The 19045-nt window shown below is 49.3% G+C and overlaps 6 protein-coding genes across 6 annotated transcripts; 5 read left to right on the forward strand and 1 right to left on the reverse strand.

Moving 5' to 3' along the window:
• Positions 1–1104: 1104 nt before the first annotated feature.
• Positions 1105–2521, forward strand: N7511_001124 (putative C2H2 finger domain protein; the record flags this gene model as incomplete). Its single annotated transcript, XM_057123549.1, has 3 exons — positions 1105–1513; positions 1562–1701; positions 1751–2521. 3 exons carry the CDS (start codon positions 1105–1107, stop codon positions 2519–2521), a joined length of 1320 nt encoding a protein of 439 aa, XP_056989282.1.
• A 4350-nt stretch (positions 2522–6871) lies between these two features.
• Positions 6872–7852, forward strand: N7511_001125 (uncharacterized protein; the record flags this gene model as incomplete). Its single annotated transcript, XM_057123550.1, has 1 exon — positions 6872–7852. One exon carries the CDS (start codon positions 6872–6874, stop codon positions 7850–7852), a length of 981 nt encoding a protein of 326 aa, XP_056989283.1.
• Positions 7853–10801: 2949 nt separating this feature from the next.
• Positions 10802–11711, forward strand: N7511_001126 (uncharacterized protein; the record flags this gene model as incomplete). Its single annotated transcript, XM_057123551.1, has 4 exons — positions 10802–10853; positions 10903–11039; positions 11169–11381; positions 11649–11711. 4 exons carry the CDS (start codon positions 10802–10804, stop codon positions 11709–11711), a joined length of 465 nt encoding a protein of 154 aa, XP_056989284.1.
• Positions 11712–11793: 82 nt separating this feature from the next.
• N7511_001127 (uncharacterized protein) lies at positions 11794–12000 on the reverse strand (the record flags this gene model as incomplete). The annotated part of the gene is made up of 1 exon (XM_057123552.1): positions 11794–12000. The coding sequence occupies one exon, from the start codon at positions 11998–12000 to the stop codon at positions 11794–11796; it is 207 nt and encodes a 68-aa protein (XP_056989285.1).
• A 1267-nt stretch (positions 12001–13267) lies between these two features.
• Positions 13268–15334, forward strand: N7511_001128 (uncharacterized protein; the record flags this gene model as incomplete). The annotated part of the gene is made up of 1 exon (XM_057123553.1): positions 13268–15334. The coding sequence occupies one exon, from the start codon at positions 13268–13270 to the stop codon at positions 15332–15334; it is 2067 nt and encodes a 688-aa protein (XP_056989286.1).
• Positions 15335–16004: 670 nt separating this feature from the next.
• Positions 16005–18467, forward strand: N7511_001129 (RMD1 family protein; the record flags this gene model as incomplete). Its single annotated transcript, XM_057123554.1, has 4 exons — positions 16005–16058; positions 16122–17814; positions 17871–18056; positions 18187–18467. The coding sequence occupies 4 exons, from the start codon at positions 16005–16007 to the stop codon at positions 18465–18467; spliced, it is 2214 nt and encodes a 737-aa protein (XP_056989287.1).
• Positions 18468–19045: the final 578 nt, after the last annotated feature.

Below are 19045 nucleotides of genomic sequence, written 5' to 3' on the forward strand. Positions count from 1 at the left end.
ACTAGGACAACTAGACTACCCAAAAGGGCGATACATGGATTGGGCATCAGGGTTGTGATGTATAGCATGGTGAGATAGAAGATGGAATTCATAGATCGAATATCATATACGGAATCTGACAGGGACCTGAATCAGATATTTGAAATGGAAATGCTCTCCAAATAAGTTACTAGAATAATAAAGAAATGTATGCAAATAGCACCTACCACACCTAAATAATACCAGGCCCCCCCCCCCTTTCTATTTTCCTACTTTTATCTTCCTTTAATCTCCCAACTTCATTCCTACTTCTTTCCGGCCTTTCCCCCTCCTTACTTTTCTCTTTTTCTCTCTCCCTTCTTATTAGTCACTTTTGAAAGGTATGTTCCTTGTTCTGTGGTATCCTGTGGTATCCTGTGGTATCTTGTGATATGACGTGGCTCTGCCTTTCTGGGTTGAATATACACAATCTTCCAGCTATTTGACGCTCCGCAGTTTGTGAATAATATTGCATGTTGCAAAAAAACTCACTAGACATGCCTGGTCAAACTGGAAATGGCCTGGCAAATGCTAACCATCTTTGTTTCTAGAAAAGACGGCAATACTTCTATATCTTCCCGCTCACCGATCACGCGTTCCGTCTCCAGCCGACCACTGTTTTTCAATCTCACCCCTCGCGACAAAATCATCCCCGCAGACAAGCTTCGAGCTTCGACCGTCCAACTGCAACACTCCGCTTGGATCATCGTAAATAGATCCGCTACGAAAAGAACCCGGATCTCTCGGAGAACGTGTACTCCCGCAGGGTGAGTCCTGGCCTCGCCCTCCCGCGCGCGACATTACGGTGTCCTCAGCTCGATTTTCTGAGTTGTGCCTGGGGATTTTGTCTATTTTCCGATTCTAACCATACTTTTTAGTATCTTTGACAGAGCTTGCGACTTGTGACCGATTCGAACTCAGATTTACGAGCCGCGAATCTCCGATCCCCACGCGCGCAGGATCATTACGATAAAAGACCAGAACTCCGTGGAAGCTCCAGCTTGATTTGAGCCTACAGGCCTGCTGAAGGACCTCTTCGCAAGCAGTCCTTGAGTACGGACAGTTGGCGATTTCCTGGGCCGGGTCATGGACTTCACGACCATCCTGAACAGGAAAAACTCCGCCGCAGCAGCAGCCGCCGCCGAAGCACAACTACAACAACAGTACTTCCAACAAAGTGCCCAGTTGCACGGGACGTCCTCTACGATGAAAAGCGAATCTGGTGGCTCGGACAACCCGGTCAACGCATACCCTCCCCACGGTCCCACACCCATGCAAATGGACGCTGGGCTCGCCGACACCTTTTACTACGCACAGCCCACGGGCTCCACTCCCCGAAACATGGCCTATGCTCCTGCAGGATACGCTGGCGACCCGCAGATGCAGCAGGAACCTGCTCCCCAAGGGAGGTCGGGTGTTGACCCGCCACCGAAGACCTTCCATTGCTCAACCTGTAACAAGGGATTCGCGCGGCGCAGCGACCTTGCTCGACATGGTATGTGTTTTCCGGCCTGGTTCAGTCACAGCTGCTAACATCGCATAGAGCGTATTCATACCGGAGTTAGACCCCATGCCTGCGATTGGCCTGGGTGTGGGAAGCAGTTCATTCAGCGCTCCGCGTTGACAGTGCATTCCCGTGTGCATACTGGAGAGAAGCCGCATATGTGCGAGCGGTGTGGCAAGGTGTGTATTCATATCCCCGCGCTTTTGACTGGAAACTAACAGCATGTAGCCTTTCAGTGACTCGTCCTCATTGGCAAGACATCGTCGTATTCACTCCGGAAAGCGCCCCTATAAATGCCCCTATGCCAACTGTCAGAAGACTTTTACGCGCCGCACGACATTGACCCGACACCAAAATCACCACACGGGTACCATTGAGGAGGCCGCGGCTGAGACCGAGGCTCAATTGCGCCAAAACAAGGACCGCGGTCGACCCGGCGAAGGGATGTTCTCCGAACACGGCTCAATCCACTCCACACCCTCTCCTGGTCAGCACCCATCCATGTCACCAGGTGGTGAGCTTCCTCCTTTGAACATGCACCGCTCCGCTGGCGACTACTACATGGGCACCGGGCCCATCCCACCTCACGTGCGCGGGGATTTCCCCCAAGCCAGCCCCCGGGCTTCCCCGACTGCTACATCCCCCTCGCTATCCAGCTACGGCAGTGCGCCTCATGCTCGGCCATCTATGACCTCGCATCCCTACGCTCCGCCCCAACCGCTGGAGCCGCCCGCCAACAGCGATCACCGGCCCAACAGCGTCAGCGGGAGTCCCCACATGACCAGTCTAGGCTGGGCATCTCCCTCGCATGGCAGCATGCCTTCCCCAGGCTCAGCCAACGACTTCACCTACCCCGAGCCCAGTGGCCCGGCATACCCCACCTCCATGCCGCCACACATGTACTTCCCCAACTCCACTATCCGTCGTCCTACCAGCACGGAGCCGGAGAACTACGAGATGAAGCCTCGCGGCGACCACTCATGGTCCACAGCCGTATGATGCACAGTGAACAAGTGTGCTGAACAAAGCTGAAGTTCATCACCCTTTATTTCCTTTGTTTTATTACTTCATTGCATAAGCCCTTGATTCCCACGAGAGAATTACCATCTCGAATTTCATTTATTTCCTTTGTTTGTTGTCTTTTTTTCGATGCATTTTCTTGCCCGTTTGTATTTATATTGATGTTCATGGGAAACCAGCAAAACTGGAAAGGAGTCGGGACCATCTGATCGTGTTTCCAGAGTCTATATCAAGAACAGACCTCGGACCTCAAACCCTTGTGCTTTTCACAAGTTATTGTCTCGGGTTATCTGTTTCATCCTCACTGCCTACCACTTTATCCCTGTTATTTTCCTTTGTTGATTGCTGGCGCGTGGATAGTATTGCTTTCTGGGACACGATCAGATGAGGAACTGGGACTGGAATCTGGAATCTGGATCTGCATCTGTGGGATAGATAGAGAAGCGTGGGATTAAGGATTTTATCTTTTCTGGGTAACAATGGATGGGTTCGGAATCGGAAGGGGTTGGGTTTTGCTTGTTATGCTGGTTATGGGTTTTCGATTCGTGTTTCCTTGCGTTTGTGTTACTGTTTTGTTCTCGTGTTTGATATATCTAATTACTGTCTGCCGTGCTGCTTCTCTTCTTGCATTTGCTCTTCTTCATTATTGCCCTGGTCTTTACTGCTGTGCTTTTGGTTTTTGCTGCGTCAAATACCATTGTTTGTTTTTAAACTGTGGCGTCGTCTTATACCAGTGATCCCTTGTGTATGATAGATCAAGATTAATAGAGGCTGCTTGTGATATAGCTGTTTTTCCTTTTCCGTCTGTACCCAGAACTGACTTATCGTAGACTAAACTATAAGTTATCCCATCTTCTAGAACATGGCTACTGTAGATAGTAACTTCATGTGTAATACCTTGGCCGAATTGGAAAGATATCCAGCGATCTGTTACACAATGAGACAAAGCGAGAAAGACGTATATACTAATTCCTCATAGCAATCAGCCAATGAGGACAATGTCCTTGTACAAACTGATACCTCGCTTCCTTAAAAAGCGCCATGCATATATCCTCGTTACACGACAGAACCTCCATTACGAGGTTGCATTTGTATCCTTGTATCTGATAGATGACACAATTGGAAGTATTAACTTGAATGTAAGATCTCGAAGTGGTACAAAAAGGGTCATAACTCCTTTCGCGCCCCTGGTTTCAAAGAATCTAGCTGATTTCACCATAGTACTTGGAAAATATCCAAAGATGTAAAATAAGATGCTGAGACAGGGCACAAACAATGCAATATAGTGCACTCGGATCGGCCAACTCCACCAAGACCACTTCACCATTGATTCTCCCTGAAACAACAGTGTTCTCGTGGTAAGCAATGGCATATTCATTGTAGTCAGGCGGCACCCAAAACACTCTCTTGCCGCCACAAGCGATCCATGAACCGTCACAGTTCATAACAAAGCACGAAGCCTCTAGATCAGGCGTCTCATCCAAACCCCCATCGGTGACTCAATACTGTATATGGCCTCGTGTGTCTTCAGGTACTTTCTATCCGATGTAAAATTATATGCACTGGTAATTGGCCTCGATATTGGGACTCTGCCTGCAGACTATGGAGGCAGCATCCCAAACCCGAAACTGAACCCATTTGTCCTCCTGACCAAACTGTAAGCAAGCCGTGGTTTTCGTGTCCGGCGAGAGTGCGATCGTGAATAATTTTTTTTCATTTCGATCCATTGTTTCTGCCTTCCAGTGACAGTATCCCAGAACTGCACTCCGTCACTCCCATGAGCGCCTCTATCGTGAAGAGTAGCTAAGTGACGAAAGATGGCAATGACATGCCTTTGCCTTGTCCAGTAACAATTTAATTGATAAGGTTGTACTGGGAAGCTTGTGAAGTAAGCTGAGACTCTCAATCAGTGAAGAAAATGGGACTCCAAAAAGACGAATGCGGGATCATCATCAGAGAGTCGGCTTGCACCTTTACAAAGATGGTCGATCCAGAATTCACAGGGATACTGTGGAGAAGCCAATTGGCCATCGTGATTAGGAAGCTCCATACCATATGACCCAGTATCTGGCTCGAGATCACACATGTTGAATTTCAAGCCTTGTTGCCGCGCAGGCCTGGAATCAGCTTTGACAACCCCATCGTCAGATAGTTCCGACTACAAAGTCCAATGAATAATGGGTTGACCCTAGATGGCGAGCTTCATGCACACTGGTGATATCCTGAAATTCGTACACTGGTAAGACGGTTGTTGTATGGCAGAGCAGTTCAGGTGGATGGGGGGCCTGTACAGTATACAGCACAGTAGTTTTGTAATTGCCCCACCGTTCAGCTTGCGGAAGATGGCTGACCAGTCGCAAAGGTCGCATAGGGGTCCAATCACCTTGATATCCTACTTTAGGCAGCTCGTTTGTGGAATACATGACCGAAAGCACTGGGAACTGAGTCAAGAGGATGTTAAGATAGAGGCGGAAAAGAAGAGTATGTGGGGACAGAAACCACATGGAGCGGCCCGGTCGCTGAGGGTCCTGCCATGCAGGTTGATGGCAGCAGCGCCGATGTGGCCTTGGTAGCCACTGCTAAGTAAAGCTCATTGGGTTATATGGTCCCTAGGCGGGTCACAGGCTCCCAAGCTCGGCTTTTGCAGACTTTACTAACTTCAAGGTTGATGAATACTTACACAAGACGTATCACAGTAATTCATTACTCGTCTTCTGGACCAAGTCGCTTAGAACACAGCTCCAACATCAACCAAAATCCGCCGCTTGTTGTTGAGTTCAATTCCTAGGAAGTTGGGTGGAAGTTGGTTGTTGAGGCCTGAGGCAGAAACAATGTGCCCTAATATCAAGGCGACGACGACACAAGACGCCACATGCTCAGAGGGGCTAGATAGCCTTACAAACTGCCATTTAATATCAGAGAACACTTCCAGGGCAAATTGGATTAATACTGGCCTGCAAATACAGCCAAAAATGGACAAGACCTAATCATTCTTTTGGTGGTTGTACTCCCGCCAAATCATGAGCGCGAATGCCCAAAGACAGAAAATCATCAAAGAAGTGTGCAAATGGAGTAAATCTACTACATCAATACGCCACAGAGTACACAAAGAAGCACATTGTTCTCATGGCTTGTCATGAGCACCAAGTACCTTCAAAACAAAGCAGTTGTCTGCCGGTAACCATTCGCCTGCTGCCTGAGTCTTTTGGGACTCATCAAGAAAAAAGAACGCGTCGTAAAAAGCGAGGCTGTTCATCATGATTATTGACACGCTTTGTTATTGCAGCTTCGTCTCTAGCGCATCTTCGGTCTCTTATCTTTTCATCTCTCTTCTCTCATCTCTTCCTTTATCTCTTCCCTCCTCTCTGAATCTTCGTTTCACTCGTCTTTCCAAGTCTCAGCTTCAGCATCGCAATCCACTGCTCGAGATAACTGGCAAGAAACATCTCATCCAAGCCATTCATCTGGTCTGGTTCAACCTCTGGGGTGGCCAGCCAGATTTGGCGCTCTGGTCCCCAGTCCTATGTTTTCGTCCCATCTCTGTTCTTTCTTCCACTCTTCGATTCCCCCACTCCTACTTCAATCTCTTGTGTTGAAGAGCTCATACTCTTTGTTCTGATATCATTTTCGTTGCCTCGTTGCTTTGTTGCTTTAGCGCTTGATATCCACGGTGTGGATCTTAGCTTCATTGCTTCATTGCTTCATTGCTTTATTGCTTCATTGCTCTGGGCTCTTGGTTACTTTGCGTTCTCTATTTCATTGTGACTACATTGTCACAGTGTTTCTTCATCGTGTTGCTCTCCCTAGTGCATTGTGCCCAAATGTCACTCTGCATTCTACAATACGCTGTATCTTGTCACCTTACAGCGTCTCTTCCTACGCTGTGCACTCTATTGCATCTTTTCTATCGATCGCTTTGATCTACTCTTCATTGATTCATCATCAAAGCATCGCAGCTGCAATCAACTGTTCTTGATCGAATTTGCTTCGCTGTCTACTATTTCCTACCGATCACTTCATACTCGTCATCTTCAAGACAATGGAGCCAACTAAACAGGAACAGCTCATTAAACAGGCACACATTACTTCGATAAACAGTGCGTCGGTTACTGATCCAATTCCCAGTTGCTGGGTTGGTGATGTTATCGCGGGCAACGTGAAAGTTGCAGGGAATGTGCAAGCTGCACCAAATGGAGAAATAAAAGAGGCCCCTGGGATATGGCTAAATGTTGCGCTTCAGGGCAAGTCTTTTCACACCCGTCATGCTCATAATCATCCGGCTTAGCAGCTACTAACTAAACTTTTCATACAGGCAGAATCCGTATCGCGATGCCTAAAGTCAAACACAACCGTTTGTTATTCGATGTCAAGCACCTTTTTATCAATCCCTTTGCTGAAATTCACGAAATAGTCCGATTGCTGCCAAAAGACTCTACCGAAGCACCCATTCACGAATTCGGATTTTCTGTGGCAGTTCCGAACGAATGTAGAGCAGAAAGATGCAAGCACCCCATGGATAGCTCCAGTTCCGCGCAACACCTTGTACTACACCGCCAAATTCTACCAAGTACAGCTATCAAGAGCGAGACTACAGACAGCGATGGAGCTTCAGACAATGATGGAACTGCAAACAAGGATGAGGCTGCGGACCTCATCGGCATTACCTACAATGTTCACATCACACTCTGGGAGAATGGCACGGTCAAATGTTACGAGGACCTCCCAGTTCTCATCAAGCCAAAGATTCAAGCGATTTCCGTACCCATGAGAGACTCTAGTGGCAACCAGATCTCTGCGGAGAAGACATGGAGCATCGGCCGCCTCTGCTTGAAGATAGCCGGCACTGAGACGACCTACCTGGTATGGCCTCCCAAAGCCAAAAGCGCACCCATCGTCCTGATGACGAAGCTTAGCTTCCTGCCAATGCACCCGCCAAAGAAGATGCCTCCAATGAACTACGTGAGAACAAAGCTCATTCAAAAGACGACCTTCCAGGAGCTCGATGCCGCCGAACGCAAGAAGTCGACCAAGACCAATGTCCTGAATGAAAAGACCTTCGTGGTCGGCCACGTTAAATGGAGTGAGTACTCCATGCTGTCGCTCACAGGGGGCTTTGAGTGGGTCCTATGGGCCCCTGTGCCTATTCAATTCCCCCTTGGGGAGAACATGATGACTTCGTTCCAGTCATGCATTGCTGGACGTGAATTTTTCGCTCATGTCAGCTTCTCTTTTGAGGGCATTGGGCGAGAAATTGGGATTGAGGTTCCCATCAACTTCGACCCTTGCATCGAGGTCAGCGTGGCCCTGTGAGGGCCAATTCATTTGTTGAAGTGGGAGGAGGAGAAGATTACGGGGGGGAGGGCGGTGGCCCTAATACGATTCATGTAATTTTGTTGCCAATGTCAGAGTATAAATATCGTTAATGATAATGATAATTGTCAAAAGTTCTGTGCCTTGTCAATTCACGTAGATGAGGAAGGAGGTATAAGAGCCTGAAGTGACCGATTCCTGATGAAAAGTCTAAGTCAAGAAGTGAGTCTTACTGAACTCGCACATGTTGATATTTTGCATCCCTATCTGATCAGTAATTAAGTGTGAGGATACTCAGTTTAAACCTGATTGCTACCTGCATATAGATGAGAATGAACATGGGAATACGATGGCTATAATGTTCATAGACCTTAGACAACTTGAAGTCCATATATAGACCAGGTATATTGGTGAGGAATGTCTCAGGAACAAGCTATGCTCCGTACCTCGTATGAGACGGACTATAAGCAACTACACGAAGAAACAAACATCTGCTATTTCATGCAAGTTAAATTGCATAAAAAAAAGTAACAACCCTAATGTAGCATGAAAGTTGAGATCCATAAGATTATAATAGATCGTGGCATTTCTTGAGATGATATATTTAACACTTTGATCCAATCCCAAAGCCAATGGACTCTTGAGAGGTGCTTCCTTCTGCATCTACTCGGCTTACTTCTTCTTCCTCTCGCGCCTTGATACTACAAATTAAGCAGAGAGTTCAAGCCTGCTCCGTGCAAACACTCTACATGGAGTGGCCTGTTGTCGGGAACTCAAAGTCACCAGTTGCGATTTAGGCTACAGGCAACTACTCGGTGATGACTTTCTAAGAGATTTTTCACATCTTTCTTCTCTCTCATCCCTCATCGAAAAGCTAGGTGTGAGACCTACGTACGCCGGACGTGGGGCAAGGCTGACTCGTCATATAGGTCTTCCTACTGTGATGCCTATATGTACTGGCTTCATATTCCGACATGAGAAACATTTGGATAATTGCTGCGTCTTTTGGCACGTTGGAACCTTGAATACACGCATTTCCCTAAGTTCACCTCAAGGCATACCAAACCTGATATAGTGCAGCTCAGTTCTTCTACCAATGGGCCGCTCACCTAGACGGTTGGTGAAAACTGGCTGTCAACTCACACCCAGGACAAGAACTTTTCATTGTGGCACCAGTGGACTTCTGCAGTAGTTCAACCTACGCGCAACGGCAAGCAGATTGTATTCTAAGAAACATGAATTTGGTCACAGTTTACGTGGACCCCATTATCACTATTCCCACTACGTTTTTAGACCACATCAGGCACCTTACAACAATGGAGGAAACAATGAGGATCAACTACACCACCCTGGAACCTTCAAAGCCCAGGAATGCGACTTTCAGTCCTATTTACCAGTTATAACCGGAAGAAAGGATCATGTTCTATATTTACACATGATCACGACACGCAGTCAGACGTTCATGCTATCATTTGCTTGGAGAGATGCGCGCGACAGGTGAAGGCACAACCTGTCAAACTCAGCCCTGGGGATCGACTAACATCCATTCAACCGGCAACCCTAAGTAATAATTCCATTCCGTCTGCTTACACCAATACAATTGTAAAAAGCGCGTCCAGAATCGAAATCCAACCCGGAACGACCAGTCGCTAGTTTTGTCTCGATTAGGGTTGAATCTCGGCAGTCCGTAACTTTGATCTCCGCCGATATCACTCCGGGAAGCGAGAGGCTTACGGCGAACTCTTTTCTGATTGGTCTCTTTGAGAGTGTCAGATACTGCATTCTTTTTGTGGCAAGTTACCAGGGCCTGATTACCAGGATCTTTCGGGGACAATACGACCTGGAATACAATGTACCGGGGTTTATTTCCCGGGTTCCTGTTCTAGGCGGGATGGGATGGGATGTACCTGATACAGAAGAGACATGTCAAAGTCACACGGCATTGGCAAATTGAGGAATCAAATGTCCTGCTGGGGTACACAGGGAATGGGAGAGGTGCAACACTCCCTATTTCGCGTACTGTACGGAGTACACTTGGGGCAGTCCAAGGCGGGGGTGTAAGTAGACTCAAGTGGAAAATACCGGAAAGCTTAAGGATCCGACCGGCTATTATCACTTGATCGGTCTCTGCCTTTAGAATCAGGAGGAGAAAACACCAAATAAAGTCTGTTCTGCAGCCCCGAAGCACGAGGCACCGAGCCCAGTCCAGTAGACGTCTATGCTTAGACTGCAGCACGATACCTGGCTTAGTGTAACGTTTGGCCGAGCTGCAATATTGAGTCTACTGTAAGTCAGGTGTTACAGGTTCGTGGGGTCTGGAGGTTGTTGTTTCTCGACAGCATGGGGATTGGAGCGATCATATCGAATGAGCTGTAAATTTCAACAGCAGTTCCTGGGTAGATTCAGGTACCCTGTTTCAGCCTCGTGTCTTGGCTCTTCTTTGTCACAGAGCGGAATGAGAGATACTTGGTGTGTCTGACGGGTTGATTGGTCGGGCGGTCATGCTTTGCAGGAAGGATATGGTCATATGTCAGGACTCATGACTGATTTATAAGATCCAGAGGAAAGACAGACAGCAGCAATAATTTACTTTCATCAGTGTCTTAAACAAAACCAATTGAATTTCGTTCTGCCCGGGTCCTTTCTCGTGTAGACCTCGTATTCAGGTGGCGGAAAACACAAACCGCGGTTCAGAATGTAAATCCGGGGTAAAGCCAAACCCTGTAGAGAGGAACATCAGTTCTTGTAATGTTATGTATCCTCGTATATGGGTCATCTGGATCGTACATTGATCAGGTTGCGATGTTCTAAGTAGAAGTGTCTTGCTATAAATGTGCCGACAGCACGTTTATAGTTCACCTGTTAACCACCGAAGGGCTTCTCTTCCTACTCGCAAAACAACCACTGTTACTGTAACCGAATCAAGACTGCGGGAAGAAAGGAACGAAGATGCATGTCTTGACCCTTCTCACTCTTACCCTCGCCCACTTCACCCTGAGCAGTATGTATCCCACCAAGTCAGGCAACTCCAGCCCAACTAACAAATCTAGACGCATCCTGCCCAGCACCATCAGGATGCGGCACGGCCCAAGCCTGCATTGGAACTGAATTCTGCACAACAGCAACCTTTGTCTCACCCTCAACGACAACAATAACAACCTGTGTGCCGACAGCGACCTGCGCGGGAGTTTACTGTAAGTGCATATATACGCATCTACCTATGATCCAAATACGGAACCAAATGAAAGCATTGGAACATATCGCACCTACCTGGACGACACGAGTGTCCGTAGAAATCACTAATGTTGAACACTAGCACCCTGCACCCCCGGCTCTGGTCCAACCTGCTGTTCAGGATACTGCGCCGGAACAAGATGCCGATCGACGGATGACACCTACCCGTTCTGTAGTGAGGACAATGGGCCTTGTGTTGCAGATGACCATTGTTGTTATGGCAATATTTGTATGGAAGGAATTTGTTCGAGACCATAGTGAGATTCAGATAGGCGCGGGTGCAGACCAGAGTACTGTGAGCGTATCGGTCGGCAAAGGGCGCAGATTGGATAGGCGTACTGTACTGAATTTGGAATTGACATCGTTGCCTACAGTACTAATATCTATGGTTCGATTCGTCTTTCTACAGCGTCAAGTACAGCCCCAACGCTGGGGTTGATCCCATGTATTGTTCCTTCTCACGGGAGGCTGCTAAATTCAAGCATCCTATCAGAGGTACCAGGGACCCTGGCGACCTCACTGGACGCCCTAGACTAGGGGGGCAGCTGATGAGGCTTGATAGGTCCAACTCTGGGACTTTGTTCTGGGTGGATCTGGAATGACAGCACTGTTCGGCTCCGGTTGAGTACATGCACACTATGGCATCTGTTGACGCTCGGGTATGGGTATGTACCCGAGATATCCTGGCAATCACCTTCTCGATCTAGCTAGCTTGACGCGTCGAAGGTGGCACGATCGAGGGCGGTTGTCTCGATTGTCGGGAACATGTATTGTGTCGATTTGGTCGAGCGTGTGTTGTCGGTGTCGATCACTGCGGCTATGGCGATATGGTTGCTTTTGTCAGGGCCAGTGGCAAGTGCTGCGGCAGCGGCGCAGCGGCGCAGAATACCTGAGGTACGGATTGTTTTTGGCATAGGCTGATGGGGCCATTTGGGGAGTGGACGGGACTGAAAATAGTAAAACGAGGCCAGTGGATTAGTGAGTTCGGGGATTATTGTTATTAAAGTATCGCATTTGGAATTAGTGGGAAATGGTACAGGGTAACTGGTAAGGTCACCGGTAAGTTAACCTTGGTAAATGAATGGTAAATGGGCAGAACAGAATCCAGAATTCAGACCCCATGCAGCATCTGGGACATGGCCCTTTAACAATTGCATGTCGATCAGGTTTGAGCAAGGATGCAGGGCTTTTTTTCCCCTTGTCTCAGACTACACCGCAAGGGGATCCACGCCTTTGCGGCTTGTTACTTTTCGTTTCCTCTAGATGTTTGCCACAGCGTCATCCAGTAGGAATGTGCATCTGATCGGATCGAGACTCGAGGTGACTGGTATTACCAGACCTGTGAAACAAGAGTCAATAGTCCAATCGGTTCGGGAAATGGGGGTTCTTTTTTTTTCTGACTAGCATACGTTAGGCTATATTACCTGCCCGAGACCTAAAAGGAGTAAGAGTCCGGAGGTCCACTGTTACACTTACGAGGGGCAAAGGCTGGCATTCTTGGGGGAGAAAAAAGGTCCGAGGGGATTTGGTATGTTGAAGAACCAGTTTCAAGTGTTTTCAGTGGGAGCCAGAGTCAGGTGAAGGACAAATAAAGAGTACAAAGAGGTGAAGTGCAGGAATAAAGCAGTAATAAAGGAATCCAGTCAGTCAATCAAGTAATCAAGTAATAAAGAAAGTAATAAATGCCCGGACACACCCGTAAAGTCTGGACTCGGGCTTCTCCTCACGGTATCCGGTATTGTCCCCGAAGAGTAGAGAGTAGAGAGTAACGAAACAGAAACAAAAAAGGAAGAGCTGATAAACAGAATAGTTACTACTCATGAATTACGACTCACTTGTTGTATACCCTGACTACATATCACAACTCACTCCCAGGTAACGTTACAAAAATAAAGAAAGAAAAAAAGATGTATCTACTGTGTAATATAACGGGCCCCTGTAATTTTACCATCCGTCAGCTCTCCCCACTCTCCGCTTCGCCTTGACTCCCTCTCTTCTTCCCTCTCACTCACTCACTCTCTTGCATTGTTCATACTACATAGCATACTACTTTGGTCCAGTCATTCCTTGATCTTATGGCGTATGGTTGTGCCTCTCTCCGTGCAGTTGGCCGCCTGACCTGCAGCTCTCACGCTGCCATCCGACCCTGCTCACCTCGATCTCCTCCTTCCTCTTGACCTCATGTCTACCTCTCTAGAGATCCCACCGTCTGGACTGGCTCTCCGTCAAGGAGACCAGTCTGGAGATTCTTCCAAGCCTAGTCAGATCATGCGGCTAAACCTGGTGCAGAGCACCCTCGATGATCTGATTCAGAGCCTCCGGAAGGATCAACCGGTCCGAGTCCGCCTAGGAAAACACCCGTCGATTCACTATGGGGGCAAGTCCCAATCCTTCCATGCGTATCCCGAAACCCACCGATCCGAGATCTACCATAGCTCCGATGATAAACAAACCTTGTATTTTACGGGAGTCTTGAGCCACAGCTTGGAGGTGGAAAAGGCAAAAAGTGCTACGGCGGCCACAGACCAGGCTCTGGCCAATTTGGAAGAAAGTCTGAATGCATTTGAGCGAGGAAAGGAGTCCAAAAAGACTCACATCATCTCTCACCCCGATGAGCTGAGAGGCTTTCGAGGTTCCAAGTCGGGCCTCAAAGCTCCCACAAGCAAAGTCGAGTTGGAGAAGGATAGATTCCTCAAAGCTGCCCGCTCTTCTGCATCTGCCAGTCCCACCTTCCCTCCCAAATCGCCCTCATTTACAATGGCTCCGACCTCAGCTCCGATGTCGCAGGCTAAGGAGAATCCGAGGCAGATTGCCCTTAAGAAGCCTTTGATTCATATCCTGGCCATTCGGGCTGTGTCCATCCGCTATCTCGCTCAGACAACTCGTTCCCACGCCGAAGACTGCACCGTTCTCGCCGAGAAGTACGGCCTCCAGCACCGCATTGACACAAACAAGTACCATCTCAGAGACAAGGTTTATAAAGATCTCGACGTCTGGGAATTCAAGTTCCCCAGCGAGGATGATCGCAAAGCCGCCATTGACAACTGCATTGGCGCCTTCGATCGCATGCGCCTCGAGCGGAGTGATCCCGCCTGGCAGATGATTCTGCCCAAGGAGGAGCGCGGTAAGGGCACCTGCCTTTCTCGCCTGAAGCTTCGGACCGCTCCTGCCAAGGTGGATGCTCCCAAATCAGACAAGAAGGAGCCCGCAAAAGCAGCCGCGACCCAAAAGCCCCGTCCCGCGGACAAGCGAGCCAAACCCAAGGCCGCTAATAACACTACACTCACTGGCCGAGTTACCAAGAAGACCGTTGCAAAACCTGCAGCCAAGGTTGACAGCAAAATCAAGTCTGCCGAATTTGTTAACAGCTCCGATGACGACGACGAAGATGTGGCCATGTCTGATGCTCCCGCTCCCGCTCCCGCTGCAGCCCCCAAGAAGCCGCAAGGGCACCAGCGAACTCCATCCGCCACGAAGCCCACACCGAAGCCAGCACAAAAGCCAGCACCGAAGCCTCGTGCTATCGGGACTCCGTCTACTTCCAAGGTCCCTAAGGCCGAGGCCCCAAAGACCGAAGTTCCGAAGCCCAAACTTGAGCCAACCAAACCAGCCACCAAGGTTACAGCTTCTAAGCGCCCTCCGTCCCGTCCTTCCACCTCGCCTCAGAAGCCGTCTCCTCTCGGCTCATCTCCCCCTGCGAATGCATCTGATGCCACTGGTCGCAACCGTTCTGACAGCCAGAACCAGTCATCTGGATCCTCCTCATCTTCGCCTCTGATTTCTCAGTCAGCTCGCAATAGCAACAAGGACACTCATCCTGCTTCCACAGTCGCCAAACCTGCACAGATCAATGGGGTCAAGAATGTACCCACTGTCAATCCATTGAAACGCAAGGCGGATTCTGACCGACTGTCGGCTTCGCGCGCTACTGCCGGAGCCGGACGTCCCACTGGAGACTTGGAAGCTAAGCGTCGCCGTGCAGCCAGCCCATCAACAAGCGGTGGCAGCACCGGCAGCGCATCTCCTCCTATGAGCTACGAGCTTCTACGTCAGCAGTTACGCGAGAAAAGCCAGACCTTCAAGCAGTACTACACCAAGTATCGCTCCTTGCATGACTCCCTAGCGGCTCTTGCCGACCCCGCTCCAGCTGACCTGGAGCGTCTGCAGCGCCAGCATAATCGCTTGCGTCGCATGAAAAAAGAGATTTGGGATGAAGATCGGCAGCTACGGGACGGTCTCCGCCCTTGATCTTGTTTTGATCTTTTCCATCTACCCCCCATCTGCATAACCATTCTGCATGGTTGTCATCGAATGAACCGACAGTTTACATGGCGCATGATTTCTCCTTTTCACTTTTCTTTTTCTTTCTTTTTCTTTTATTTTCCTGTTATCTTTCATACTGCATCTTATCCCCCCTATCGCATGACATTCCCACATCTTTATGATTTCCCTCTATGATATTGTCTGGACCAATTCTAGAGTATTCATACATTTGGGCAAGACCCACAAATAAATAAACAAAAACATCATTATTATCTGCGTCTTCCACCGTAAAATCACGTAGTTTGTCAACTTCAAGGTTGATCTTCACTTTACCCCAGATCTCCCAACTAGTCCCACTTCAGCCTAGTGGGCTACCCGTATCACCTCTGATTGGCTAGCTACCACGTGGTATAATCACGGGATGAGACTGCTCAGTAAGCATAATCACATGATTGTCCCACGTCATTTGATAATCAGCCACACTAGTTCTTATCAGGAATAGTGCCACAGACATTCGAACTTGCTGGCTCGGAGCATCATACATTGCAGATTGCACCCACGGCCAATTCCCACCCCATTCTGGTGATTTTCACCTCGCAACAATCCTTGCAGTCACCATATAACCCAAGAGCACAGTCTCCAAGCTTCATTGAAAATGACGCCCCCGGCCCGAGGACGGGGGACTAGCCAACGCAGCCCGACCGTCCTGGTACGACATCCCCCCGTACTACCAATTGATACAAGCTCTACTAACACATGTTCCAATTACCAGGTCACAGATTCCCGCGATCAGCAACCACCTTCAACACCCCGACGCCGACGCTCCCCCGCAACCCGCTTCATCACCGTAGACAATGTCCTGCAATATGCGTCGGATGTTCCCTCAATGCAACAACGAGGCCCACCACCGATCTCAAGATCCAGGCGTCTAGCATCCGCCGCTGGAGGCTTAATCGGCAGCTCGGGAAGCAGCAGCTCCAGCGCCGTAGCCGCAGGAGGCAAGGCCCGCCGCCTAGCTGCCCAGCCGCGTCTTCCACCCCGAACAACGAAAGTCAGTGAGAAGCTAGTCCTCCTGCCCGACACGGGCGAGCTGGAAGAACACGAGATCGACGATGACGAGGGGGAGGATGCCGACGATGCGGACGTCGTGGACGAGGAGGTCGTTGCTCGAATTGCCCGCGAGAAAAACGTCGATCCAGAAATGGTCCGGCATCAATTGCTAGTGCAGAAGCGACTTGGTGGCGATTTCGGCGTCGACAATGATCTTGCACCGTTGCTTGCTGAGGAGGAGATCTTAAGGAAACGGCGTGTTGCGCCGGAGCGAGCGAAGAGTTATGCGGAGCGGCTTCCAAAGGCGCGTCGGACGGAGAAGCTGGCGCGTGTGACGGCTTATTGTACTGCCCAGGCTTATAAGATGGGCTCGCTTGCTTCTTTTGTGAAGGAGACGCATGGTGGACGCACGAAGCTTTATGATGATTGTCTTTATACGGCTTATCATTTGCCGCTTCTACCTGGTCATGATGGTTATCGGTTGCGGAGTAGCCCTGTGCTGAAGTATCCCGGTGGGAAGTCCTTGCTGGATGAGGAAATTGAGCGCAATGAGCTCCGCGATCATCATGATGATTTCGGCGTCGAGTCGGAGGAGCATTCTGTTGGTGGTCGGAATCGTCCTGATCAGGAGCATCATTATGAGGCTTCGCCGAGGGATTCGGACAATCATACTTCTCATGAAGAGCAGCGGACGGAGTTTTTGAATCGGATCACCGAAGAGGCTCATCGTCTTCCAGACGAGCATGAGCACGCTGCTAGCTCTGGCGAGAGCGTCGATGCGCTGCAGCATGTTCCACAGTCTAATGGGGCTGAGGAGAATCGCCCGCCATCACCTGAGCCTGCTCTCCGTCGTCGTCGACATAGCACCGATGATAGCCATGCTTTACTCCGAGATCGTCCCTCCCCACCACTCCATGCATCATCCGCGCCCTCGACGCCCCAAGCCCCGGCCCGCACTTTGTACAACGTCGCGGAGATGTTCGTCTTCAGCTACGGTGTCGTCGTCTTCTGGAACTTCACAGAACGCCAAGAGAAAGATCTCCTGGCCGATCTGTCTTTCGCCACATCCTCTGCAACGGGTATCCCCATCCCACTAGCGACAATGCCACTTGACGAAGAAGACTTCGAGACAGAAGAATTCCACTTCGAATACTCGACCGAGATTCTTCGTCCTCGTGTCTACAACGACATGATCACCCTCCGCAGTGGCGACCACATGATCAAGCTGGCCATCAGTCACGGCATATCCCAAAGTACAAAGCTATGCTTCTTCGAAGAAGTCATGGCCCGCCAAATGGACGAAGCAAAGGACGTCCCGAGACGGCTCGCCGTCACAGGCCAACTAGGCATGAAACGCGAAGAAGTCTTCCGAATCCTAGGCCGGCTCTTCAAGAGTCGTGTCGAAGTCAACCTATGTACGTTTCCATCAAGACATTCAACATCGAACACCTACTAATAACAGAAAAAACAGCATCAAACATGCTCGACGTTCCGAACTTCTTCTGGGAAAGTGAACCAACCCTCTACCCCCTCTACATCGCCGTCCGCGAATACCTCGAAATCAAACCCCGCATCCAAGTCCTCAACGAACGATGCCGCGTCTTCTTAGATCTTGCTGAGATCTTGTCAGACTCAATAGCTGATAACCGCACTTCCCGTACGTACAGTATACCCTATCACCATTTCTACTGCTACTACTCACTCCAATGCCCCCCCCAATCCTCATCCAATTTGCATCCCAACCCTATCATCAAAATCAAACATTAACCAAGAAAAAAAAACTACAGACCAAACATGGATAATCATCGTCCTAATCGTAATCTCCATCATCGTCACCATGGCCGAAGTCTTCCTCCGCTTCGGTCTTCTACATGCCCGCGAGGGCGAAGGCGCTGCCGGTACGCCTGTCAGCATCATTGCTCGTGCTATGGGCAGGGGCCGGTCTGTTCCTTCTCCCGTTGGGGGTTGGTATCCCGCCAATCTGCCTGCTGGGTGTGTTTGTCCTTCTTTGGGGGCTGGCGCTGGGACTGGTCTTGACGGGGGTGTCAGTGGAATGATGGGGCTCTGATTTGTTCGTGACTTGCTTCAATCGCCGGAGGTTGAGGGCTTCCATTGTTGGAGTGTACTGGTGTTATCTCGTGTTGTCTCTGGGGGGTTAGGGTTGGGATTGGGTTGGGTTGGGTTGGATTGGACTGGATTCATTTGACTTGACTTGGCTTGACTTGACTTGACTTGACTTTTGTTTCTTACTTCGATTGCATATTATCAAACTTGTCCGTTAAGTTAATACATACTATACTTCATTGTTATCTCTCCTGTTCTGCTTGCTGATGCAAGTTGGCTTACTACTCTGTGCTTACCGTGCATTCATTCCGTCTATCCTACGATCCCATCCATGTTTGCCTTTCTTACAATCATCTTGCTTGTAGAAAAAGAATCCAAAAACCCCGTTATAACGGACAATGCTAAATATGAGACACAGAGGCATTAGATATCAGTACAGAGGGCCCGGAATCCGTTGTGTCAATCCATGTCAATGTCAAGAAGACGGAGAATGACCAAGAACTCCCATTTTGTTACAACCCCACAACGTTCGTTTTATCGTATCTATCCCTCGATTTTTCTTCGCGTATCTGGGTAGGCTTT

Source organism: Penicillium nucicola (genome assembly GCF_028828085.1).
Source record: "Penicillium nucicola strain IBT 29836 chromosome Unknown utg000001l, whole genome shotgun sequence".
NCBI classification, from domain to species: domain Eukaryota; kingdom Fungi; phylum Ascomycota; class Eurotiomycetes; order Eurotiales; family Aspergillaceae; genus Penicillium; species Penicillium nucicola.